The sequence below is a fragment of the Pyxicephalus adspersus genome, chromosome 8 (genome assembly GCF_032062135.1).
Source record: "Pyxicephalus adspersus chromosome 8, UCB_Pads_2.0, whole genome shotgun sequence".
Lineage (NCBI taxonomy): Eukaryota > Metazoa > Chordata > Amphibia > Anura > Pyxicephalidae > Pyxicephalus > Pyxicephalus adspersus.
Genome location: NC_092865.1, coordinates 30,373,842 through 30,397,576, shown reverse-complemented (window position 1 = coordinate 30,397,576; position 23,735 = coordinate 30,373,842). Strand labels below are relative to the sequence as shown.

Below are 23,735 nucleotides of genomic sequence, written 5' to 3'. Positions count from 1 at the left end.
TCTTCCAGATGTCAGATCTTGAGCCATCTTCATTGGCCAGGTCAGGATGATGCAACCCCTGTGTACATGAATGGGAATGAGTTAATTCAGTCCCAGCATGCTATATTTGGCAAATCCTAGCAACCTGCACAAACTGCACCTGCAGTGTTTGGACATTGCACACAGGCTGGTCAGTTTGTTTAATTTCATCAAGGACATCACCTGTCCCTTCTGCAAAAGAAAGAAGAAACCCTGCCTGCTCGCAGTTTTTCAGATCAGAACTTTATTTCTGCTTTAATAGACAGTTGATGGAGCTGCTTTATACATGAAACGGTGGGCCCATTAATGTTTATTTACCACAATGTCGGTCGGGTCAAAGAATACAGACTGGTCTGTGGGTTTTGGGGTTTTAAAGTAGTGAAAGGTCTTTGCTTTCTTTATGCTCTTCATTTATCTTCAGGAAGTTCATCATTTATCGTTATATGCCCTTTTTGTTATGAAGAATTGAGGATTTTTAAATAAGTGTTGAGATATAGCTGTGCCTAATGTTCAGGGTATATCGCTGACATTGCTGTAGATGACACTCCATAAAATCTAATTTTTTTTTTCTAACCTCTAAGAAATGTCGTAGTTTTGTTGTGGTTGTGCAGGGAAGGTAACTGTGGTGTTACAATGTGCGGTTTTCATCTTTGTATATTGGTTTCTTTGTGGGATGGTTCAAGGTGAATTAACATCTAAACAGTCTCAAAGCAGAGCTTTTAGGTTATTAAAATGTAGTTAGTTGTGGTTTCCTATTACCTTTGTGATAAACTTCTTAAAGACTTAAAGTAATTCGCTAGTAAGATGAGTTTGGTAAATGCCATGTAGTTTCCGGTCATGATTTTGTTTAATGGATCTTTTTCTAGAAATGAAAGTGGTGATTAATTTTGTATGTAAAAAAGCAATGTAAGGAGCTAAGATACACATTATGTTCTACGCTTGTGATCAAATTAAAACCCCTTGTATACATTTTAAATTATGTATTTATAGGGAGTTTACTAAACCATACAGACAGCTCCACAGACTGTCCTTTTGTCAGAGTTGTTAATAATCGAGAGGTCGTCAATTCATTCAAACAGGGATTCTTGGTTTTGCAATTTATTGTAATAATTTTTGTTGTGTTTAATAATAGTCTGATCATATTGATACATATGTGACCATCATTAGTGTTTGAAACTAGCAGATTCTCCACAGTACGGATGGATTTATCACTTTTCCTTATAAGGGAGGAAGAAAATCATTGGGTTTTTCCCGTACCCCCCTTTTTTTTTCTTGCATATTGCATAAAAATGCTTTCACCTTTTCAAGACTTCTTAGTGGGTGCCTCACTGTTTGAACTGGGGTTGTTACCGTGTTTCCCCGATGATAAGGCAGGGCCATCAAATAAGAGAAAAATGAAAAATAAGCCCCCCCCCCCGCAAATAAGCCACCCACCGATACCTGCACTTACCCGAATCGGGAGGTACGGTGGGTGACTCCGTGTGGTTCCTCCGTGTGTGCCGCGCCTCGTCATGAAGAGCAAGTGACAGGACTGCAGTGCGCGCACGTGACTCCGCCCAAGCAAACACAGGCAGCTTCCCTCATCCCTCCCTAACGGAGACTGCAGGAGTTTGTTCACGGGTTCAGACAGGTTTTTTTTTGCTGTGAGCAATACCACTTACTCTATATACGGTAAGCTTTAGAATGGGACATTAAATGGTACAGTATATTATTGATTACAGTAGAAGGGGACAATGAATGGATCAGATTAATCAGAAGGGGACAATGATTGGCACAGATTGATCAGAAGTGGACATGAATGGCACATGATTGATCTGAAGGGGACAGGAATGGCACATGATTGATCAGAAGGGGACAATGATTGGCACAGATTGATCAGAAGTGGACATGAATGACACATGATTGACAACAATAACTGTGTACTGTAGTCTTCTTCATGGGTAAATAAGGCATCCCCCTGAAAGTAAGCCCTAGAGCATATTTTGGCCTTAAAAAAAAAAATAAGACAGTGTCTTATCATCGGGGAAACAGGGTACCTTGTTTGTGTACCACCCTGGGTTATGTTATATCTGTGTTTTCTGAAGGTATTCTGTTACTATGTTGACCATTCTTAGTAGACTGATGTTAATTATGACTATTGCCTGTTATTTGTACAGTGTTCCACTTTTAACTTTTACTGTTTTGGTTTTCCTTCCTTCTCCATCCTTGCCTATCATTTTGTGCAAAGTAACATTTTTGCAGGTATTCACATGCATGCAAATAATAAAAGTAAAAAAAAAAAAAAAGATTGATTTGGTTCTCATCAATGTATTGTTGAAAGTGGAAAGTTTTTTTACCCTTTAATCTGCCTCATATTGTTCGATCCATAACCATATCTGATTTGCTCTGCTTTTGTTTTTAAACGGGCACTAAACTCCTGTTATACACCTGTCCCTTATACTTCGCCGGGCGCTTCTATCTTCTTCTATTCTTGTAAAGGATCTTCGCCCATCTTGATTGGCCAGGATGACATAACTCATGTACCCCAACAGGTACGCTCAGGTTCATTCATTTTTAGCAGAGGAAGCCGGGTATCCTGGCAACTAAAGCTGACGCTGCACTTTTTTCCAGATACCTGGAGTGATCAGGGGGGTAGGGGGGTATTCTCTCGCCTGTCCCTCTATGCAGTAAAGACCTGCCTGGAATCATAAAAGTGGAACTTTAATTCTGCTTTTTCAAGGAAACTCCATGCTTTAAAGTTTCATAGATTGACTAAATCTTAAAATGCAATTTGCAGAGGGATCAGGCAGGTCTAGTAGCTATAATAATTTGTCGGTGATATAAAACGAGTATGCAGCAGGTGGCTTCTTATCTGCATCGGTGTGACTCTTTGATACTGAACAGAGGACTGTCAAGCATTTTGAATACCAGAGGTCAAGTTCTTATTGCCTCCTCCCCAAATTGCAATTGCTGGCTGCTTCTGGAGGAAAAATACATGCCTTATATATACTTATTTTGTGTCTTAAAGTACTGAAAGCACAGAATATGCCTGACAGCCAGGCATTTTATATCTTAAGCAAATCAGGTTAGCAATGACGGCCCCTATGTTTCTCTTAGGAAACTTGCCCATTCTTTACGCTTGTGTCCAGGTATAAAAGGACACGTAGTGCTCGGGAATATTTCATAAAGAAGTAACGGGTATATGCAGACATCCTATGTCCTGCTTTTTGCATATACAAAAACGTACTCTAGCTTTTTGTATACTACAGTCTATTCATGAGCTTATTCTGCAATCATTGTTACTTTTGACATGTTCTCTTAATTACAATGCATGCTGGTCATTTTTAAACCACTGCAGTGAGTGCCTAGGTTGGGCTTTTCATTGATGCAATTAATCATTACGAACAATCTTACACAGCGGATCAGTTCACAAGAAATTATGAAATATTGGTGCTCTGGTATGATTACCAGATTTCTCTAGGCTGCTTGTTGAAACACACAGCTAACCTTTAATATTTTCCAATCTTGGCTTACAATGTATCAGTGTTTTTTTTCTTCCTCTCTATAAACCCTGTACCACTAGAACAATTGCAGATTTCTTATCTTAAAGATTCTTGCTACATATAATAATGTCCTGTTAAACCGGGGTAAGAGATTATTTTTGTAGGATTGCAGAAGGGTAAAACTATTGTGTGTTTGGATGTCATTGGAGCAGTCCAGCATTCCACTTAAACAATGTTTCAAACGGGAGCGATATGATACACTAATAGCCAGCACACTTTCTTGGGAACATAAGGTCATGTCGTTTGTATGGGGATAACCCAGTGCTTTTTTTTTCTTTCTTTTATTCATTTCAGTGGATGGACAGCATTTCTACTGTTCCTAGGCCTTTTCTTTACAGGTATGTGGCCTCCTTTAATTCAGCAGAATTCAAGGTATACACATTCCCCCCAACACAATTGTCACCTCACCCAACCTGTTAAACCTGTTCTCATTCATTGAAAAGTGAAACTGTACTTTGTGCATTCAAATTGCTGAATATACTTAAACCGCCTTCCTAGGCTTTCCTAAGGTACAAGCACTTCCTGTAGGTAGTTTGTCCTGCAAGGACGTGTGTGTGTGTGTGTGTGTGTGTGTGTGTGTGTGTGTTTTTCTTTTTTTTTCTTCCCCCACCTCAATTGCAAACCTGCAATAGATTTTTCTTTTCAAAGCCATGACTAATAATCAGTATTTGACCCTCATGCTTATACCTGGTAATCCCCAGTTTAAACTCTTTGTCAAGTGTAGGTTGTGCTGATGGTTGTCTCTAGCAGGTTTAACATGGATCTAAATGCTGTATAAGTGATTCAGATGGAGGCGTTTTGAACTCTGGCACAGCATGTGCATCATAGTGAGACATTACACTGGACAAAGTTTCTGCCAGACACCCCCTCCCATTTTTCTTTTCTTTTTGCTAATCTCCCTTTTTTTCATAGTGGACAAAGGGGAAACTTGCTTGTGACTGGTGCTACAAAATAGCTGTCTTTTAAATGTTATTGGATTGTTAATATAACGGACTGGGACACTGCTTGCCTGTTTGAGTAAAAATTGCCAAATGTTCTTTAGAAACTCGCTGTGCTTTCATTATACTTGTATTGTTATTAAAGGTTTAGATCAGCCTTGTTTAACATAGGAGAGCTCATGAAAAAACTTTTAAGTCCTCAGGGAATCCCTACTATAATTCATAGATCCACAGCTCGCAGTAAACGTGCCAATAAGTGTGGGGGCAGTAAACCTAGGAATAATGATATTGTTAAAATGTGTTCCAACAAGAAGATACACATTCCATGTGTTAAAAAGTATACTTAATTGAGTGGTGAACTACCCTACTGTACTTTACATAATATATATGTGTGCAGGCCTTCAATCATTAAACGATTTATATGCAGTGGAAATTGGTAGTTGCACACATCTAATGAACAAAAGTCTGACTATAAAAATATTCAATAGCAGAAAACAGTGTTGATTGTTTTTCCCTTCTCAAAATTGTACATGTAGTTATATGATAAGTGGTAACAATAGATTTTCAATGACCAAGATTCCCATAATGATAAAAATTCCCCCTTTAATCTTAATAGGTATCATGGAGTGCAAGATATCCCTGTGGGAAATGGGCAGGGAACAAAATGATCAGTAACATTGCAATCTTAGAGAGTAGAAAAGACCCTCTCCACCTTTGTGTCCACAGGGATCTTTTATGGAAAATTTACAATTTTCCCACAGGAGTCTACCCACCACATTGGAAGCCAGATTCACAGAATTTACCCAGGGTGAGAAAGCAGCATGGACATATATAGCTAGAGATGTCCCATATAGGGACACCAGTGTTATATATGAGGAGCACAACTCTGCAATTGTCATCTTTTATCATTTCTGTCAACCTTGCTCACCATGCTCCTCTGTAATGATGTCTCATACACATTGAAGTCAAAACTGTCTGTGGTGCCAAGTGGTTCAACGCATATTGCACCTGGACTGTGCGTTGAAATGGAGTAAATTTTTGTGCCTTCAGCATACTTGTCTTTTAAACTATGTTTACCGTATATGTCGGTTTACATGTTATACTAAGGTCAAAGTTAGTGAGTTGCTTCAGTACCTGTGACAACTGCAGAAAAGTAAGCAGAGACTTGTGGCTGACAAGTTTTGCAGGGCTGGGTAACCCCGGCTCCTCTGCAGAGAAACTTGCTGTAGCAGGGTAGTGCTTGGTGAGCTAAATATAGAGACTACACCCATCCCAACAAGTTATTCTTTGCTGAGCCTAGCACAGGCTATCAGTTGCAATTGTGAAAGAGCGCAAACAAAAGCGAGCTGGAAACAGCAGCTTGCAGGTTATTAGAATGTCTCACTACTTAGAATACTTAGGAACAGAAAATGAATGAGTCACTGCAAGTTGGATAGTGTCAGACTTGTTACTCATTCAGTTGTGTGGCAGATAACTTTACTTAATTCCCTCTTACATTGTTTGGGCAGTAAAGGGGGGGCTTTTATTGTCTGTAATCCTTTTGTTTTAAGCTCATCACATTATCTTTCCTGAAACTTTGACAGCTTTTAACCAGTTAAGCTCTGGACTTGTGACACAAGTCACCTCTATGTTTTAAAGTAGGTATGGTTTTCTTTGAAAGCTTAGTTATGTTTTCATTGGGGAGAGCAGTACATCAGCCTTTTTTCAACTTTTCCTTTGCCCTAAATGGATCAATGTGTTAAGTTTAGGTTCCTATAAAGTTAAGACCTATGGGAGGCCGCTGTTTTGATGCACATGCAGGTTGTATGGTCATGTCTGCTTTAATATTCAAAACTTCTGATCTTCATGCTTCCTTTTGGATCTTTATTTGTTTTTTTTTTTGTTTTTAAATGTATTTCATTTATAGAAAAGTCATTACTTTAGAAGCAATGACAGCCAACACATAGCCTCAATATATATATATAAAAGGGAACAATTAAAGCCACCATATCTAGGGATTGATGAGCTAAATATTATTATATATAAGCTCATCAATCCCTGGTTGTGGTGGCTTTATATGGTGGTGATATATATATATATATTGGGATGCTTAAGCAGGATGCTGAGATGTACTTTAGTGAAACAGCAAACTTTCTGCAGTTAGGTCAGAGAACATTCCAATAGAACATATCTGTCTATCCATCATGCTACACTATTATAGCCTGTTAATTAGTACAAAATTTATTCTAGAGACGAAAGCACATCTTTCAAATAACTCACCAGGGCTAGCCAAGAATCCTGTAAGTGCTGTGTTATGCTTATGCCAGACTAAAACCGCTCCTCCTTTCAAGAAATTTGTCTCCTCATTTCATTGTTGGTAAAGATATTTGAATTTGCTTATGTCGCTCCATCCACATTTGCAGTGCAGTGGAACATTACAGCGTACTGTAGATCCTATACATTATAGCATTCTTGAATGGCTGCCCAATGTAGGAGTGCTTGTCATGCCCTTTAATGGACACATGTACTCTGCAATATCCAAAGTCCCTGGTTCATTACATTTATAACCAATCTCTGTCTGCTGGTATTGCATGCACACTATGCATGCTATCTTTTTTTTTTTTTAATTTTATTTATGTGGCTTTTAGATACATATACACAAAACAATAATTGCATACAAAAAATAGGTGTGTGATCGTTATAGCCTGCATCAGAACAATACTAATATCGTACAAATTTAGCAGCCTGGAGCCTTCCCTCCCCCACTGCCCCATTCCACATATAAACGTACCATGGACAAAAAACATTATCATAATCCTTAGTTGGATCAGTGGTTGGTTGCTTAGGCATGTGTACCAACACAATCGACTGCACTATGCATGACCGAGCACTGTACATACAGCGCCATTCTGCCCTATGATGGAGCGGCACCCCGCTGCGCTCTCTCCCCTTCAATTGTATTACGATCGTTCATCATCCATCATCCTATCAGAGCGGTTGTTCGGACAATGATGATGAGCACTGTACACATGCAAGATTCTTGTCTGAGCTGATTGGACAAGAACGATTGCATGTGTGTACCTAGGCTTAGCTAGGAGAAGTGCAGGATATGGAATAGAGATATCTGTTATTTGTTGCAATTCTGCGGGATCCATTGTTAGCTCAATAAAGGCATATAATTCTTGCAAGAATTTGGTTGACAAAGTTCTCTTCCATAGTCCCTGTAAAACATGACCAGCAGTGGAGAAATCAGAGATTCCAGTTTTATGCACACTCCTTCATCGCTCCATGTTTTATTTTCCTTGAGAATGTTAGTGATTTGTTTTAAATATGTCAGAACAGAAGTAGAGAGAAGATTGTGTTGGGCAGCATTATACTTTGTGATCAGAGAATAATACTGGTCTCTCTGTTTTCATATTATTATTATTCTGTATTTGGCTGTCTGGAGTTTATATTGTAGAAAGGGGCCTAAAAACATTTTGTCTGTTGCAACAAGTAGCAGTTTTTACTGCAATCAGTCAGAGAAAATTATAAACTAAAATTATCTTGATTGCACATCACCTAGGAATCTGCTATCTGGTTGCTAAGGGGAACTTCACTGTAAAATAAGCCAGACGTGTTTTTTAAGTTAGTGGCTTTAAGTGTTCATAGAAGCTCTGTGTTGGGGTCTACTTTAGAACATCTAATGGTCCCTTTCTAAGGTCATAAACCTGTTCTCTGTGCAGACTGCTTCATGTGCTGTCTTTCTGCACTTCATTACACAACCCTATTTAATGTAGAGCTCTATAAGGGCGCTATATTAATCCTGTTTAATGATAATATAATAATAATTTGTTGCCGAGAAGCAGGCCATACGCTCTGTAGTCTGAAGGATCTCCTTTACCACACAGTCCAAAACTACAGAAAATGATTTGACCATGCATACAATTTAAATGCTAAGGAACTGGGGATATGTAAAGTACAACTTGAGGTAACATAAATGCAGGAATCTGACTTCAAATGTATGTTTTTTTGGACTTTCCTTAAAGATTTCTGGATAGAACGGAAATGTCTTCACAGCAGCTGATAGAAAGCAGACACGTTGATATACTATTCTGTGTTCGTATTCCATCTGAGCTGGGATACCTTTTTGAGAGGATCTATAAATTTTATAGCTTCAGAGTTGTAAATCTTGAAGGGATTGGTATAGTTGTACTATTTTTAGACTTAACCAATGATTACATCTTGATGAATCCCTGCAGGTTTAAGTTGGCTTGGATTTTTAAAGTTTCAGTTCAGTTTTTTTTGTTTTGCTGTGATTTTGATTACAAAACAATGCAAAGAGGCCAAACAGAAAAAGTAGTATGTACTAGGTGTATTTACCTAGGAGACAAGAAGTAGCTGTCTGTATTAGTCTGTCATTTGCAATCCCCATTTAATGTACAGCGCTGTGTAATATGTTGGCGCGATATAAATCCTGTTTAATAATAATAATAATAATAATAATAATAATGCAAAGCATGTGTTTTGTTTTTTAATTAGGTTAAATCTTGACTTCTACTCAAGGCAAGATCTGCATATTTAACATGAACCCATCTCCCCTCTGTAAATTGTGCCCTCAAATCATGTGTGTGTGGAGGGGGAGGGGGGTGCTTTAGGAACATGGAGTTTGTACTCTTTCATAATACAGGGGATGTCAACCTCCTCCTGGATTGAGTACCCCCACTTCAATTTCTGTACACATATGTAATGTAAGTGTAGCATGCACAAGTATTTTAAGCAAAACTAAAACTGTCTTTGTTTAATTGAGGGGGGCCACCATCTTCTCCCTTCTTCCATATGCCTTTCTTTGGTGATCTTGTTTGGCCCAGATGATGTAACGCTTCCACTGATGCACAGGTTTGCCTTTAGTCCCAGCAGGAGCAGGGGAAGCTGGGATCCCTTGCATCAAACATAGATTTCACAACTGGGCAGTGCCACATTTTTAAATAAGTTAGGCTTCAGTTCAGCTCTAATATTCAAACATCATAGAGCTGTCCCTTTCAGTGATCTGTGGTTTAAGGTGCTGGCGCGCTGTTGTGAAGATCTTGTGTGTCCTTCTATGTCACAGATCAGCCCCACCAAAGATACAATATGAGGATATAAAGGAAATGCTTCCTCCTGCCTATAAAAGATTGATGTCATCATTTTACTAAGGCTAGTGGTCTTGAAAACTGTGGAAGGTCCGAAGTATGATCCTCAACTTTTCAGAGGGCTTCACAATAGCAGTTCATTGTGCGGTGCATTTAAAATAGTTGGGAGTCATCATTGGTATCGGCAAATTAAGTAATAACTCCGGGATTGATTTTGGGAATTCCAATAATACAGTGTTTGTTCCAGTGGATATAGAAATAACTTCAGCATTGTTGTCAATGACTACAATAATATCCCCCAGCACGGCTTCCAGTGGCTGCCAAATAAACCCTAGCTTTGCTGGTAATGGAAGCAGTAATCGTCCCAACATTCGTGTCGGTAACCCCAAAGAAAACCCTGCTGCAAGTGTTGAGTTATTGAAGCTGTGAAAAAAATGATGGCTTTTGTGTTTTCAGGTTAGGGCCAGTCTGTATTTGGTTGGCTTTAGGATGTGTCTCTGAGCACACTTGTTTTTAAGAAGTCATCTTGGTTCATTGCCTGAAGGTTAAATAGTCACGCTACCAATTGTTGCTTGTTTAACACCACTGTGTGTACAATCTGTTTTAGAGAAAGGTGCCAGAGCCTGCATTTTTTTTTCTTTCTTGAGAAACTTGGCTGCAGTTGCTTTTTCATTTTATTTTGTTTTTACTGTTACCCAACTCATCTGTAGCTGTGGCTAAGAGTGAGCAAGGGAGATAACGGTGTGCCTGCTGTCCTCCGATATCAGCAGGCATGGAATGTGCGGGGGAGCCGGCTGTTCTCATTGGCTCCATGGGCTGTCTGTTGGTTTGGGAGGAAATGGGTGTACGGTAAACAAGCCATGGTCTCCATGGCAACCTCTCCTTTGTGGCAGACTGTCGACCTTTTTTCCTGCAAAGAAGTTGTTTTTAGGACACATGGGTTATTTATAATTTATTGCTTACTAATAGAGGTGAGCGTCAGATTTTATGTTTAATTCATCATACATTTTATTAGAATTGGAGTAATACATTTGAAAAACGGTTAATTATGTGTGATCCGCCAGATTTTCATTACTGGTGGTTTGTCAGATATTTAGGTTTCGCTTCACATTGGGGTATAAAAGGTGCCTGTCATTCCCCATTAAACATTGATGTGGCCTTGCTGGAAACGTTAGCCAATGGAAGGTAAACATGGTAATGTTTCATGAAGATTTTTTTTATTTTTATTCCTAGTTATTTTCACCGATTTTTTCTCCTCCCTCTGTTATAAAATATTAATATGAGTTTCTTGTCTGCATTATCCCCGTTGTATTACATAGCATTTATTTTAAAAATGAATAGAAGAGGCCGGTGTAATTGCACCCCACTCCGGAGCCATTTACATCTATAACATCTACTGGAGAAATAAATCAAAAACGGCTAAAGGGACGCATTTTTGCCTTATGAGACTGAGCTTCTGTATAATTGTATCTCCTCCAGGTTTTCCTCAATGTGGACACATGTCCACGTTGTCTTTATGTCCCCGTAACTTAAACTGCTATGGGACAACTCGATTTGTGAAAACGTATAAAAAGACAATTTCCTCTCCTCATCTTTAATGTCTTCTGATTCTGACGATGTTTGCTTTATTGTGGCAAAACTAAAGTCTGTTTTCACAGGTTTGGACCTAGGCCCCATTTTTAACCATAAAAAAAAGCCTTCAGTTTTTCTTTAGAGAGGTAATGTTCTTTACAATTTTTTTTTTTTTCTTTTTAGAAATCTATTATTACAGTATTTACTCACCATGCATTTGATTGTACACAAAGCAGCTTTTTATTCAAATAACAGTTGAACCTGGTAGAATAGCTTTAAAATGAAAGCTCCGTCCTGCTGTTTTTAGCACAATTGTTTTCCTCTGACATCAATTAGGTACACACGTGCAATATTTATTGTTATAAAACATTGATTAATGACAGATCAACGATGAATCACAGTTATTTTGAACGATCGTTCAAATATAATCCACCAATGTTGTACACACACTAGATACAACCGTTTGAACAATGCAGGAAGGGATGTGTACCGGGGAAAGTGTATCACAGAAACACGATCTTGGGTCTTGGGTTCTGTACACATCAGATAATTATCCCTTAAGTGGTCTCGTGCTGGTCTCGGGGCAAAAATCTGACGTGTACAGTGGTCGCCTGACATCATTCATGGAATTGTCAGAACATATCCATGAGCGAAAATCTGTAATGACAGGGCAAGGAGGAGAGCACAGTGGGTTGCTCCATAAAATAGAACTGGTGCTGTGTGCACAGTGCTCGTTATTTCATCTGTCACTCAAAACGATCATGAAAAATGATTTCCAGTGTTGAAAATCTACCCCGTGTGTATGCTACCTTAATCTTACAACTTGCTGCAAAAACAATAGAGATGCTACCAGGGCATTTCCCCTTTTTCATTTGGCTTTGTGGGCCAATGGCACCTCCATGGCACAAAGTCGCTTACCTCATATAACTGATGTCAGTGGTGAGTTTATTATCCATATAGGCATTGTGATGGCCTGTAAGAGAGTTATCTTGATATAAATGTAACAGTCATGTTACCAAGGGGCATTTGGTCCCCATCTGTTTTTAGTACTTTCCAAGAATGTCCAAGAAGTTGTCTTCCAGCTGATTTTGTCTTGATTAACAGAGATTAGGCAGAGATTTCATGGCCCATTTACACCCTATTCTTTGGGCTGCATTTCTGAACACCAAGCTGAAATCCATCATTTCCAATAGGCCTAGTTCAGGTCAAGGTGCTCCTTTCATCTAGCATTCTTAAGTGTAAGACAAGACATGGGTTTTCCCTTGTTTTTCCTGCTTCTGTAGTTTCTGTTCTGTAGTACAGTATGCTAACCTAGTCAGTGACAGTTATGACGTCTGTATGTAAACTGAGCACGTTTCTGCAGAGTGATGAAAGGGTGAGGTGTGGCACCAGCTACTTGTTTGCTGTGAAGTTGTAACTCTGCAAGAAGATCTTCCCTTTACCTCATTACTTGTATTCATGAGGGTTCATAAACTTACAGGTTGCTGTTACTTTGGCTATTTGTTCCCTTGGTAAACAAGTATTTGTGTTTAAACTACAAGAAGCTTGGATTATTGGTGGCATTCATTTTTAGTTTGTAAATATGACTCCATTAGAAATCATGCCTTCAGTTTTATAGATTGTTCCCTGCAAAGGGGCTAAACCTTAGAATGAAAATAAATGCACTGTGTTTTGGGAGGAAGATATCCTTTTCTAAACATGACGCATTATTTTTTAGATGGATCATTTAAAAAAAATATGCAAGTTCATTTTTTCAACATGGGCTTTTTAGAGTTTCCTGAGTGAGTGAGTGAGTGGGGGGTGGGTGGTTCCAATCGTTGGAAGTAGTTTTTTGAAGCACAGATTTTGGCTTTGCTGTTCTGTAACCCTTTAAAAGGACCGGCTTGAGGATTGTGTCCATGGTAAGACCTCTCCCCATTTAGGAGTAGCGTGCTGCTGTATTTGAGGAAATCTTGTTGTTGTCTCTATAGGTTATCAGATTCATATCAGTTTCAAACTTTTTTCTGTTTTCTTCAATGTTTGTACTTAAATATTGCTGCTATGGGAGCATGGCTTCATTGTAGTGGCTTAAATTTGCTTTTCAAAGTATTTCCCCATAAAATCCATGTCAGATCATACTTGGAATCATTTCAGCAAACCGGGTTTTCACTGCTGTTAAATATTGCATTAAAGTTGATGGATGAAATTCTGCTTTCTTTGTATATATGGTTTTGCTTTTGAATTTAATTGGTAAATGGAGAAGAAAAACATTTTGCCCAGGACTGCTGAATAAGCGTTTTCATACGATTACTTTTCAGGAATAATACTCCCCTGTAAACCATTTGGTTTTAATATGTGTACACTGCCGTTCCTTGTATAATCAAGCCCTTCACCTTTCTGTAATTTAAAGAAGTTTCCAAACCAAAATAAAGATTTTTTTTTCTTTGGTAATTTTCCAGATGAAGCAGTGGGAAATAGGAAATACTAGGTGATCAGTAAAAACTGTTTACATATTCAGAACAAGTTCAAACAACACTTGTAGAATTGCAAATTAGCTAAAACACAATAACATAATTGGGCAAGGAATTGTAAGCTCTTCAGGGCAGGGCCCTTCACTATTCCTGTGTCACTGTCTGCATTTGTCTGTCATTTGCAACCCCTATTTAATGTACAGAGCTGCGTAAGATGTTGGCGCTATATAAATCCTGTTTAATAATAATAATAGTAAGGAAAACTAGTATTTTGGTATCTGTTGGGCTGTTTTCTGTTTTTCAAAGGTTGAATCCTTTGTCAGCCTGGAGCAGTTTGAACCAATAAATGTAACCAACCCATCTGGCATTGTAATGAGCAGAGTCTGGTGTGCCTTTCAGTGCCCATCCATTTTGGAATTGCATGTACTTTTTCCCTAGAGTACTGGTAATGCTGGCTTTGCAGTGTGATTTTCTTGCAGTCAAATGACCTTCTTTCCCCTGAAAATTACTCGGAGTATGCAAGTCACCTTTTTGATGTTCATTTGTCCAAATTCTTCCAGTCATATTATGTGATACTTCCCCCACCTCCTAGATTGTAAGCTCTTATGATCAGGGTCTCTCCTCCTGTATCACTGTCTGTATCTGTCTGTCATTTGTACCCCTACTTAATGTACAATGCTGTGTAATATCTTGGCACTATATAAATCTTGTTTATTAATAATAATAAAGCATGTACTGTCATCCTTCTTGTCCATCATTGGGAGCTGGTTGTCTTTCAGATTTTTTCGGCTGACCACCCCCCAGTTGGGCACATTTACTTCCATGTATACAATGACATTGGTCCATTGTTGTTCTGTCATTGTCAACTCAGAGGTCAGGAAGGTGGTTAGGCGCTTTTTGCAAAAACGTGAGTTCATCTACCTGTCTGTGTGTACTGTCAGGACTCCATAAACCTCAGGATTAGCTGAAAAAATTACATTTTGTTTTTAGCAGTTTTGAAAGTTCCATACATGTATTTCAGCTGTGTATTTAGCGGTTTTATTGGAGTATCCAATGTAAAGTATCGGTTCTGTTGCTGTTAAAATTCAGCTTTCTTAGATAACCTGCTTCTTAACATGTACATTTAGACATGGGATCCTAGAAGAGGGTTGGTCCTGGTCTCTGTGGGGTAGGGTAGTATTTATAGCTAGCAAATTGTATATATATAGTCGGTGGTATCAAGCAGTATATTCTGAGGAAAACTATGGACATGTTTTTGGTGTACCAGATCCTAAAAGTTGCAGAATCTGCTTCTTACAGCTAATTTTTGCTTCTATAGCTAAGTTGTATGCTTTTTTTGACTTACCTATGTTGCTTTGCCTTTTTATTTGAATAAAAATTAGCTGAAATGTTCAGGTTGAAAATTAAAAAACTGGTAATAACATGATATGTTAGAGTGGCCATCCAACGTTCTTCCTCAAACCTGAATACTTTTCAATTCAGTTTACCAAAATAAAATAAAAGCCAGGTCCCTATTAAGGGGAACTGATTCAATTGGTAATCTTCACCCATTGGAGCATGAAAACATGCTCCACCTGTTTTTAAAATGTATACTTGATGGATTTTGTAAGAATACATAACTAGGGCAGATGCTGCAGGCCCATGTTCCAATTAATGAGGAAATCCTTTGGATGGCAGCTGGTCTTTGTTTTCCCTGTTGGGTCTACCTTTTAAACTTCTTGGAACAGATTCCCATTTTTTCTCTTTAATTTTATGAATCCACACATGTGCTAACTCACTACTTGTCCACAGATTCTATCAGCACAGTGTTTGTCGGTAGAGGTGACCATGAACCTTGTACGTCTTTAGTTCTCTAAACCTATTAATTTTTATAGATGAGACTCTAACCAAATACGTTATGCCTTTCTGCATTTATTCCCCAGTAATCATAATAGGGCATGATTTGTAGTGGTAGATTATCTCTCCACTTCACTTCCTTTCTCTTCAATTATGTTTTGCATAATAGAAATGGAACAATGCATTTTTAGCTTTTTTGTATTGTAATGGCAGGTAGGGAGGCATAAAATATCACTTTATACAAATGCATAATTTTAAAATGCTTTAGTAGGAGACTGTTTTGTCAAATGCACATGATAGAGGATGGAAGGAGTCATTGAAACTTGTAAACTGGTCCACTTACATTTTATCTTTTCTTTGTACATTTTATTGGAGGTGCATCTATGATACATTTATTAACCACAGAAGTAGTTGTAAACTATCTTTGTAGTAGCATAATTATAATTTATAATAACCTGTAACATTCATAACTTATTAAAAGATGGCTTAATCCTTGTAGTGATATATAAAAAATAGACATCTTTATCACATTGTTGACCAGGTAAAAAATATTTCTGAATTGGTAGCTACTTTTAGAATAAACAGCTACAGTTGAATAGACTGGGTTTACTTGGCCACCTAGTATTTTAGGCTGTGTCCCTTCCATGTGTTAAAGGTCACCCAGTGCTCTGCTGTAGGACATTTGACCTTGTTTGAAGAAATGCACAGGGCAGAATGCTTATTTTCTGGATTGATGAGCAGGAACAAATTGAATGTTGTACAGCTGCAGCCACGTTCAATCAAAACATTGGCTGAACGTTTTCTGAAGGCCGATAAATATATATTCACATTTTCAGTTTTGCCAGACTTGTAAAATACTACCTTTCCTTTTTATTCAGATAATTTGTAGATGTATTTTTATTCATTAGAACCATTTTTTTCGGCTTTTTTCCCTCCCCTTCATTGTCCCTTGTACATTCTCTGTGGTCTTTTGCAGTTCATGGACAGCTTTAACCTTTCCCGATAATTAGCACTTTGTTTTGTGGTTTAGTGTTTGCTTGCAGAGATTTAGAACAAATAGCTGGCAGCAGGAATCCCAGACTTAATAGTCTGAAGTGTTATTAGTCTGGGAGGCCAGAATATTAGGATTTAAATTAAATCTGAATCACAGCCCAATGTCTTTATACAACAAAGCTCCTCCAAAAACTGCTAACATGAATGCCAGAGCTACTAAAGGTGTGAATTGTAATTTGTGTTGGTTCTCATCCTGGACTACAGGACAGTTAATACCAGTGCAGAAATTACTCAGCTATGTAAATTAATGTCGTGCCAGTTTCTCTTCTGTGTACCTTTAACAGTCTAGTAATTATGTAGAGTGTATACGCTGTAGTAAATGGTCCAATGTTCTCAAATGTACTTATAAATGGAGCCTGAGCTGGATTACCCATTGGATGTCATCACAGCACTTTTCCCTGGTACTCCTCTTGTAAACCCTCAGCCTTAGGGCAAAGCAGTTGGCTGGCTCTTGGAAGGAGTTATGCAAATTTTAAAATCTCCTCCTAATGAGTGAATGTCAGGGTAGATGACTGTATGCATATGACACCAAATGAAGGAATGGGACAGACCAGGGATAGGGCTGGGGAAAAAAAGGGGAGATATTCATAGGTATCCACTAGCCAAAAAATAATGCAGACATGCTCTAAATGATCTAGTGCAGCTTCAGTGAGAAACTCGGTGGAGCAATGAAATAAGTAAGTACTTTGTACATGAAAGAAGCCTGCACTACTGTACAATGCTGGCATACAGCTTTAAACCTTAACAATGAACCTCTCCTATCTGTTTACTTTGGGGTTTAATTTGGACACTTTAAAAGCATACTAATGCTGAAGAAATAAACATTTTTTTTTTAAAGTTTGCCATTTTCCTCTATCTGGCTTTGGGTGGTTGCTTTTTCTTTGATTTGTATTGAACTTTACTTCAGGCACCCTTAGATGTGTGCTGGATGCATCCCTAAATGTTGCAATTAAAAGCTGTGTATGTGCATTTTCTGCTGTTTTTATTTATATAATATATATATATATATATATATATATATATATATATATATATATATATATTCGCATGTGCAGTTTGTACAGTGATGTGGATGATGGGACTTGCAGTCCCAAACACTGATGTTATGTTACCTTTTGCTTTCACTTTGTGTGCTGGCACAACAGAAGATGGGGTCTGGCCAAAAACTATAATGAAAGTGTTACAGGACAAAAGTTCTAAAACAATGATTGCTGCATGCTGTTGGCTAGTAGATATCTTTTATAGGAGGAAAAAAAAATTGAACGTTTTATTATCACTTCAAATGCCGATCTTTTCATCAGCTATGGAGCTTGTTCATTACTCTAATCAACTCTGCCAAGGCAACACAGGGATCCAGCAAGGCCAGGAGATGTTGGCTTATGGTGATAGGCCTGTGACTTTATCAATACCAGTTACTTTTTTTTCCAAAGTTCTGTAGACTGGTAATTAAAGAGACTAAAACATATAATGTTGAAATTTGGGTCACCCAATTAGGGCACTCATTAGACCAGCGTAAAAATCGTCAGCGTTTATATCAGTAAACTAGTATAAAATTAAAGTTTTGTAAATATGGTCCTTCTTTATTTACAAGGAATAATTCACTTAGCTTGGTGAATAAGTTCTGATAAGTACACACAATAATCCTGTTTGGCTTTTCTGTATACTTGTAAAATTCTTTTAAATTCAATATGCTTTGTTGATTTGCAGATTCGAAATCTGCAAAAGTAAAGTGGTGCAGTCAAGGCCTAGGCTGTAGGCAAGACTCGTTGCAGATACCTCTACAAAAGAAAGATCTTCCTGGTTGGGTTTCCTTAAAAAGATTGGACAGGAACTGCAAAGGAAATCATGTAGTCTAACGGAGACATGATTAGTCTTGCTTCCTTTTAGCTCTGGAATAATTTCCAAGCATGGCCATTTGCACAAATGTGGATAAGCCTAGGGCTTTAAAACTTTGACTACATTGGACAAGACAGATGGATTTAGGCATGTAAGTTAGATAATTTCATATATTGCCAAATTACTCGACTCGCAAACTCGCAGGTTCCTTTCTGTGGTTCCTTCTGCCCCTAAAGCTTTTTCTCTGAGGTTCTGTTTGGTGGACACAGGCCTGATATCACTACAATACCAGACCAGTGGTCCTGCATTGTAAGTGAGAATGCAGACTGAATGTCTTTCATAGGCTGGTGTATTGGAGTAAAAAGGAGCATGCTTGATACGATGGGATCCAAGGGATAAGGCAAGTGAGATTTTATTCTGGTACCCTAAGCAAAAATGAACCCTAAACAAAAATGAATGCAGGGGTAGTTTTGTATGTATGTATGTGTACACACAATAGAACAGCAGAAAAAGGAAATAAAAATAAAAGCAAGGTGGTAAATACATTTTAAAGCCTTCTATGTATGGGATAGTGATAGGTTCATTTTTTAAACTGGAAAAAAATAATGATGAGGCCATTGCTCGTTCACTACTATATCCACTCATCTCTGACCTCATGTCTTATTATGGACCCGTGTGTGAAAAATTATAACTCGAAGGACCAGATGCTCCCATGAGTTCAGATGCTTCCTGGGCTATATAGTTTGTTTTCCAAATGAGTTTCCCGTATGTTTTACTACACCTTGTGTGACTAATTCTGTGACCTGATGCAACACATGTTTAAGATAAAGAACTGCAGCCAACAGAGAGGAAGGAATAATGACTTTTTCTAAAGATCAGAGGATTTCTTAATGCACTTGCTTTTCGTCTTTCTGTTTTGACGTGTTAAAAAGTAATTGTCATTATGGAGCTTTAACAGTTCACCTGTCTTGCAAATTAATTCTTCCCACTCAAAACATTTGTCTTGAGGCTAAACCACAAAGCGTCACTTAAGTTTTTCATTTCCCAGTTATAGAACATCTTTTAATTTGGCAATTATGTTGCACTGTTAACAATTGTGGAGAGGAGTGCATTAATCCTGACTGATACATTTTAAAACAAAGGAACACCAACATTAAAACAACCAATCCAATATGCTTTGTACCTAAAGTATATCTGTTTTTTTTTTCTGCTCTGTCCATCACTGGCAGTTCTTTTTAGGCATAAAAATGTCATTCTGTCAATTCCTATAAGACCAACTTGTCATTTACACACCTCTTGGGGGACATGTTGCCTTTTAGGCTGGGCTCACAGACTGTACTGGATCAATTTTTGTCCCTGCAGTCTCTCTGTAATGTACTTGGTTTACATTGACTACAAAGTAGGTAATAGAAAAACATTTTTTACTTACCCAGTTTTATTTTTCCCGCACAGCATCCTATGTTTGGTTTCATGATGTATTTTAACTCACATATTGCCTTTTAGATCTTCTTTGTATTTGCAGGAATATAAACATTACACCAATGTTAAACTTTTAAATAAGCTCCATTACGCAAGTCTTTTGAAAGGGGATGTCTCTTCGGCAATATGTCTTGATGCCTGATCACTCCGTGTTTCTGCCCTCAAAGCTGAGGTGCGCATCAACTTAATTTGCTAGGAAAGCCAGGCAATCCCGGTTTCCCTTTCATTATCCTGGCAAGGCCAATCCTAGGAAAAATAGAACAAAGATGGAGGCAGCCAACAATAGAACAGAGGTTTTTCACAAGGGTTTAGTTCCACTTTAAGTGATCTTTTGTGCATTATTGTTGGCAACCAGTAGACGGCATTGTGTCCTCATATCAAGTGTGTAATGCTCCTTAAAATACAAAAGGCAAGAATTGTTACACACATACATGACAACACTGCACCCTCTACTGGTGTGACCCTAGACTAAACCTAGGTTCTTTTTCTCAAATAAAGCTTAAGGGTTTAACAGTTACTTCTGTGTAAGCTACCTAAACTTTTGCTAATGACTCGTAATTTTACAGCACCTTTACATCATTCAAGGGCCATATTATTTAACTTGAGGTAAGTTGGGAGGGGGGGGGGGGGGGGGGGTGTCAACAGGCTTTTCCTAGTGGCTTCCAATAGTTGGCACTCTAACTTGGAAAAATATAAATCTGTGTGAGTATATAAAGAATTATGTATGTAAACCAACGAAAGGGAACTCCTTGGAGTTGGAGCTCAAATACAACTACAGAACATCTTGGGTACTACATCATGGACTTATTAGTCAACCTCTTGGCTGCCCTGATCACTCTTCTGGTTCTTAAAAAACCAATGTTTCAACATTTACCAGCAGATCATACTGAACCATTCATGACCGCCCTTATTTATTTCCTGTGGGTGGCTGTAGGTAGGTTGAGTAGCATCTCAAATGTGGCTTCATAGGTGTGATGAAGCAGCAAACTCACTAGCTCTCTATCAGTGAAACTAGGTTTCCTGTGGAGACTGTTTGCCCTCCAGTTCTGACAGATCAGTGTGGGTTATTTTTCTTTGTTTTTCTCTTTAAGAATTTACCTAGAAACCTCCTAACTGTACTTCTAATGTTGGATATACAGGACCCCAGCTTCATGCTGAATTGGCTTTTGATGGATAATGGTAACCCTTGCCAAATGTGCAATTTAAGTGTTAGACCTAAAAATTCCAGGTTTTCTATTTTTATAAAGCTTGTACTATAAATTGTTTTTGTAATTTGTGACAATTTAGTTGAAAAAAAGTAACAGGTTCACACCGCAATGCGAAACCTTGGATATGAGATCCTCGCCTATCAATTATTCATTAAACTGTTTCATTAGCTTTTCAGAATGCAAAGTGCTGTTATATTATAGTGTATGTTTTATAGAAATGGCTTGTAACCTACAACAGAAATAATGCATGTTTACACTCTTGCTATCAAGGGGAAATAACACTCTAAAGACTCCTATTTACCAGTCTGAGCAAGTTCCAATGTAATGGTGGAGAAGGCTCGAAAAATCTTCCTCCTGACTGAGCCAAATCCTCCCGTTTTTTTCTCGCAATAAATACTAATGTGATTCTGATTCATTAATTCTTTGAACTTCCGGCTGCCATAACTATTCCAGGCAAAATCACAAACTTCCTACTTCTAACCTTCGGGCTTGGTTTCAGGATTAGTGGTGAAAACTATTTCTTCACTCTAGTTCTTCAAAATCAGGAACCACCAAGCAGCCGGCCTTTTATAAAAGGAGGTAGATCCTGATCTTATTCTGTAGTTTGCACAATCTAAAGTTTTCTTATATTTAATTCAAACTGAATACGTTGTTTCCACTATGTTAAAATAGCCCAGAGTAGAGTCTTAAGTGCCGATCAACTTGAAATTAGCTTTGCTCTTTATTCTTATTGCAACTATGGGTAAAATGGCACTGGGCAACTAGTTGTCAGAGGAAGAGTAGAGATTGCACGTATTGAAAGATCAGTACAGTTTGCCGGCAGCATCCTTCCCATTGTTCCTCAGCTTCCTCTTTAAACACCAACTTAATTTTTTTTTTTAATCCTTAAATTCTGTTATCTGTGTAAGAAGTTTAAGGCATTTAGATTTGCTGTGTAAAAAATTATTTTGTAATGTAGTTGGCTGACTGATTTTGTTTTTGTTTCACAGGACACCAGAAGCCACATAGCTCCTGAACCAATGGGTATTAATCAGAAAATAGACTTTTCAGACCCACAGACACAGCCAAACTTGGATGAAATAAAGGATCAGATCAAGCGTGAAATCAGGAAAGAACTTAAAATCAAGGAAGGTGCTGAGAATCTCCGAAAAGTTACTACAGATAAAAAGAACTTGGCTTATGTGGACAATATTTTGAAAAAGTCAAATAAAAAACTAGAGGAGTTACATAACAGTCTTCAGGAGCTAAATGCACACATAGTTGTGCGGGAAGCAGAAGATCTTCCAGGTAACCCCCCCCCCCCCCCCAAAAGGGTGCTAGGGGAAAGCATGAGAGTGTGTGTAAACCCTGAGGTACTAATAAGTACGGTACATTTTACTGTAATCATATTAGTATCATGGGCAAGGGGAAAAATTTACAGTAGAAGTTCAGGAGGGCTCTAATCCATGTGTTACTCAATCACACAGAAGGCAAATTTTAGCACTGTTATTTAAAATAGCATAGCAAAAGTACAGGATTTGAAATATGCTGGTCAAAAAAAAAAAAAAAAAAAAAGCAAGAAGCACCAAACTGCTTCTGAAATAAAATTGTCATAAATACTAGTTGCTTGGTAATATTCCATTGGTTTTATGACTTTAGGTCTCTAACTTGAAACATTTGCACAGACAGGAACCTTATATAGAGGAAGCCTGTCGTACAGGAAACATGGTGACTCTGCCATTACTGACCTTTGTTTTTCAAAATGCAGATGGCTTGAAGTTTTTCTTTTGTGTTATATTTTTTTGAACAACCATATCGTTACAGCATGTACTGAATTGTGCACAATACGACCGTTCAAAAAAATTGTGCTTAATTGTTGATCTGTCGTTATTAATTTGTTTTCTAACGGCAATTATTGCATGTGTGTACCTAGCTTAAGGCTGAATTGCAGAATGGCTAGCTGCTCTGCCCACTTAACCCTTGCTATCTCCACCACTTACTAAATGAGGCCGCTTGAGATAGCAAGAGTTAAGGGGCAGAGCAGCTGCCAGTTATCTGTTCTGCAGATGCTCCCTCTAAATTCAGCCTTACTGACAGAAACCTTCAAAGGGTAATATTGGCATATTTTTGTCCATGACTGATAAATCTGATTTTTACTAGAACACAATTTTTGTACTCTGACATTTGCATGAAGTAACAAATGAGAATGAGCCTTTTCACACATGTTCTTCACTCAGTTGTCTTGGGTATCACAAACCAGGCTGGTAAAATGTGGTTGCAGAATCTTGTTTCAGTGCAGATATTGCATACTATTTAAACAGAGTTGTCTAACTAGTGGCCCATGGGTTGCATATGCAGCTTTTGGGACCTTATTTTGCAGGATGTTGCAGATCTGACTGAGGTGGTGACTACCTCGCCCCAGCCATATTCTGCGTGGTAAATTTGCTTTTCTTGCAGCTGGCTCTTTCCCCCCTCGATGCTTGGGGTCTGAGTTGGGGGAAGACTAGCCCCTCAAACAGGGTGGTCCAACTGCATGGTGGCTGCTGTGGTAGTAATGCTTCTGGGAAAGGAAAGCTGCAGAATGAATAAAATAGTTAAAGTGCATGCCTCCCAAAAACTATGGCTCAAGATTCATTACATCTGCCAACCTGACTTAAGACACATCCTTCCCACCTCCTCATATCTTGTGTTATGACCCATGTCCCCACCCTCCTCTACTTCTTTTCACAGATCA

The 23,735-nt window shown here is 38.3% G+C and overlaps 1 protein-coding gene across 2 annotated transcripts in view; it reads left to right on the top strand.

Moving 5' to 3' along the window:
- The window catches only part of PKN2 (protein kinase N2), a 69,542-nt gene that overhangs the window by 18,804 nt on the left and 27,003 nt on the right, over positions 1 to 23,735 (top strand). For both annotated transcript variants that reach the window (XR_011921926.1, XM_072419915.1), the window contains exon 2: positions 22,012 to 22,309. Coding sequence is in view for 1 of the 2 variants with exons in the window: in XM_072419915.1 (XP_072276016.1) it covers positions 22,012 to 22,309 (298 nt within the window). In the remaining variant the exon portion in view is untranslated. The remainder of the gene's footprint in view (positions 1 to 22,011; positions 22,310 to 23,735) is intronic.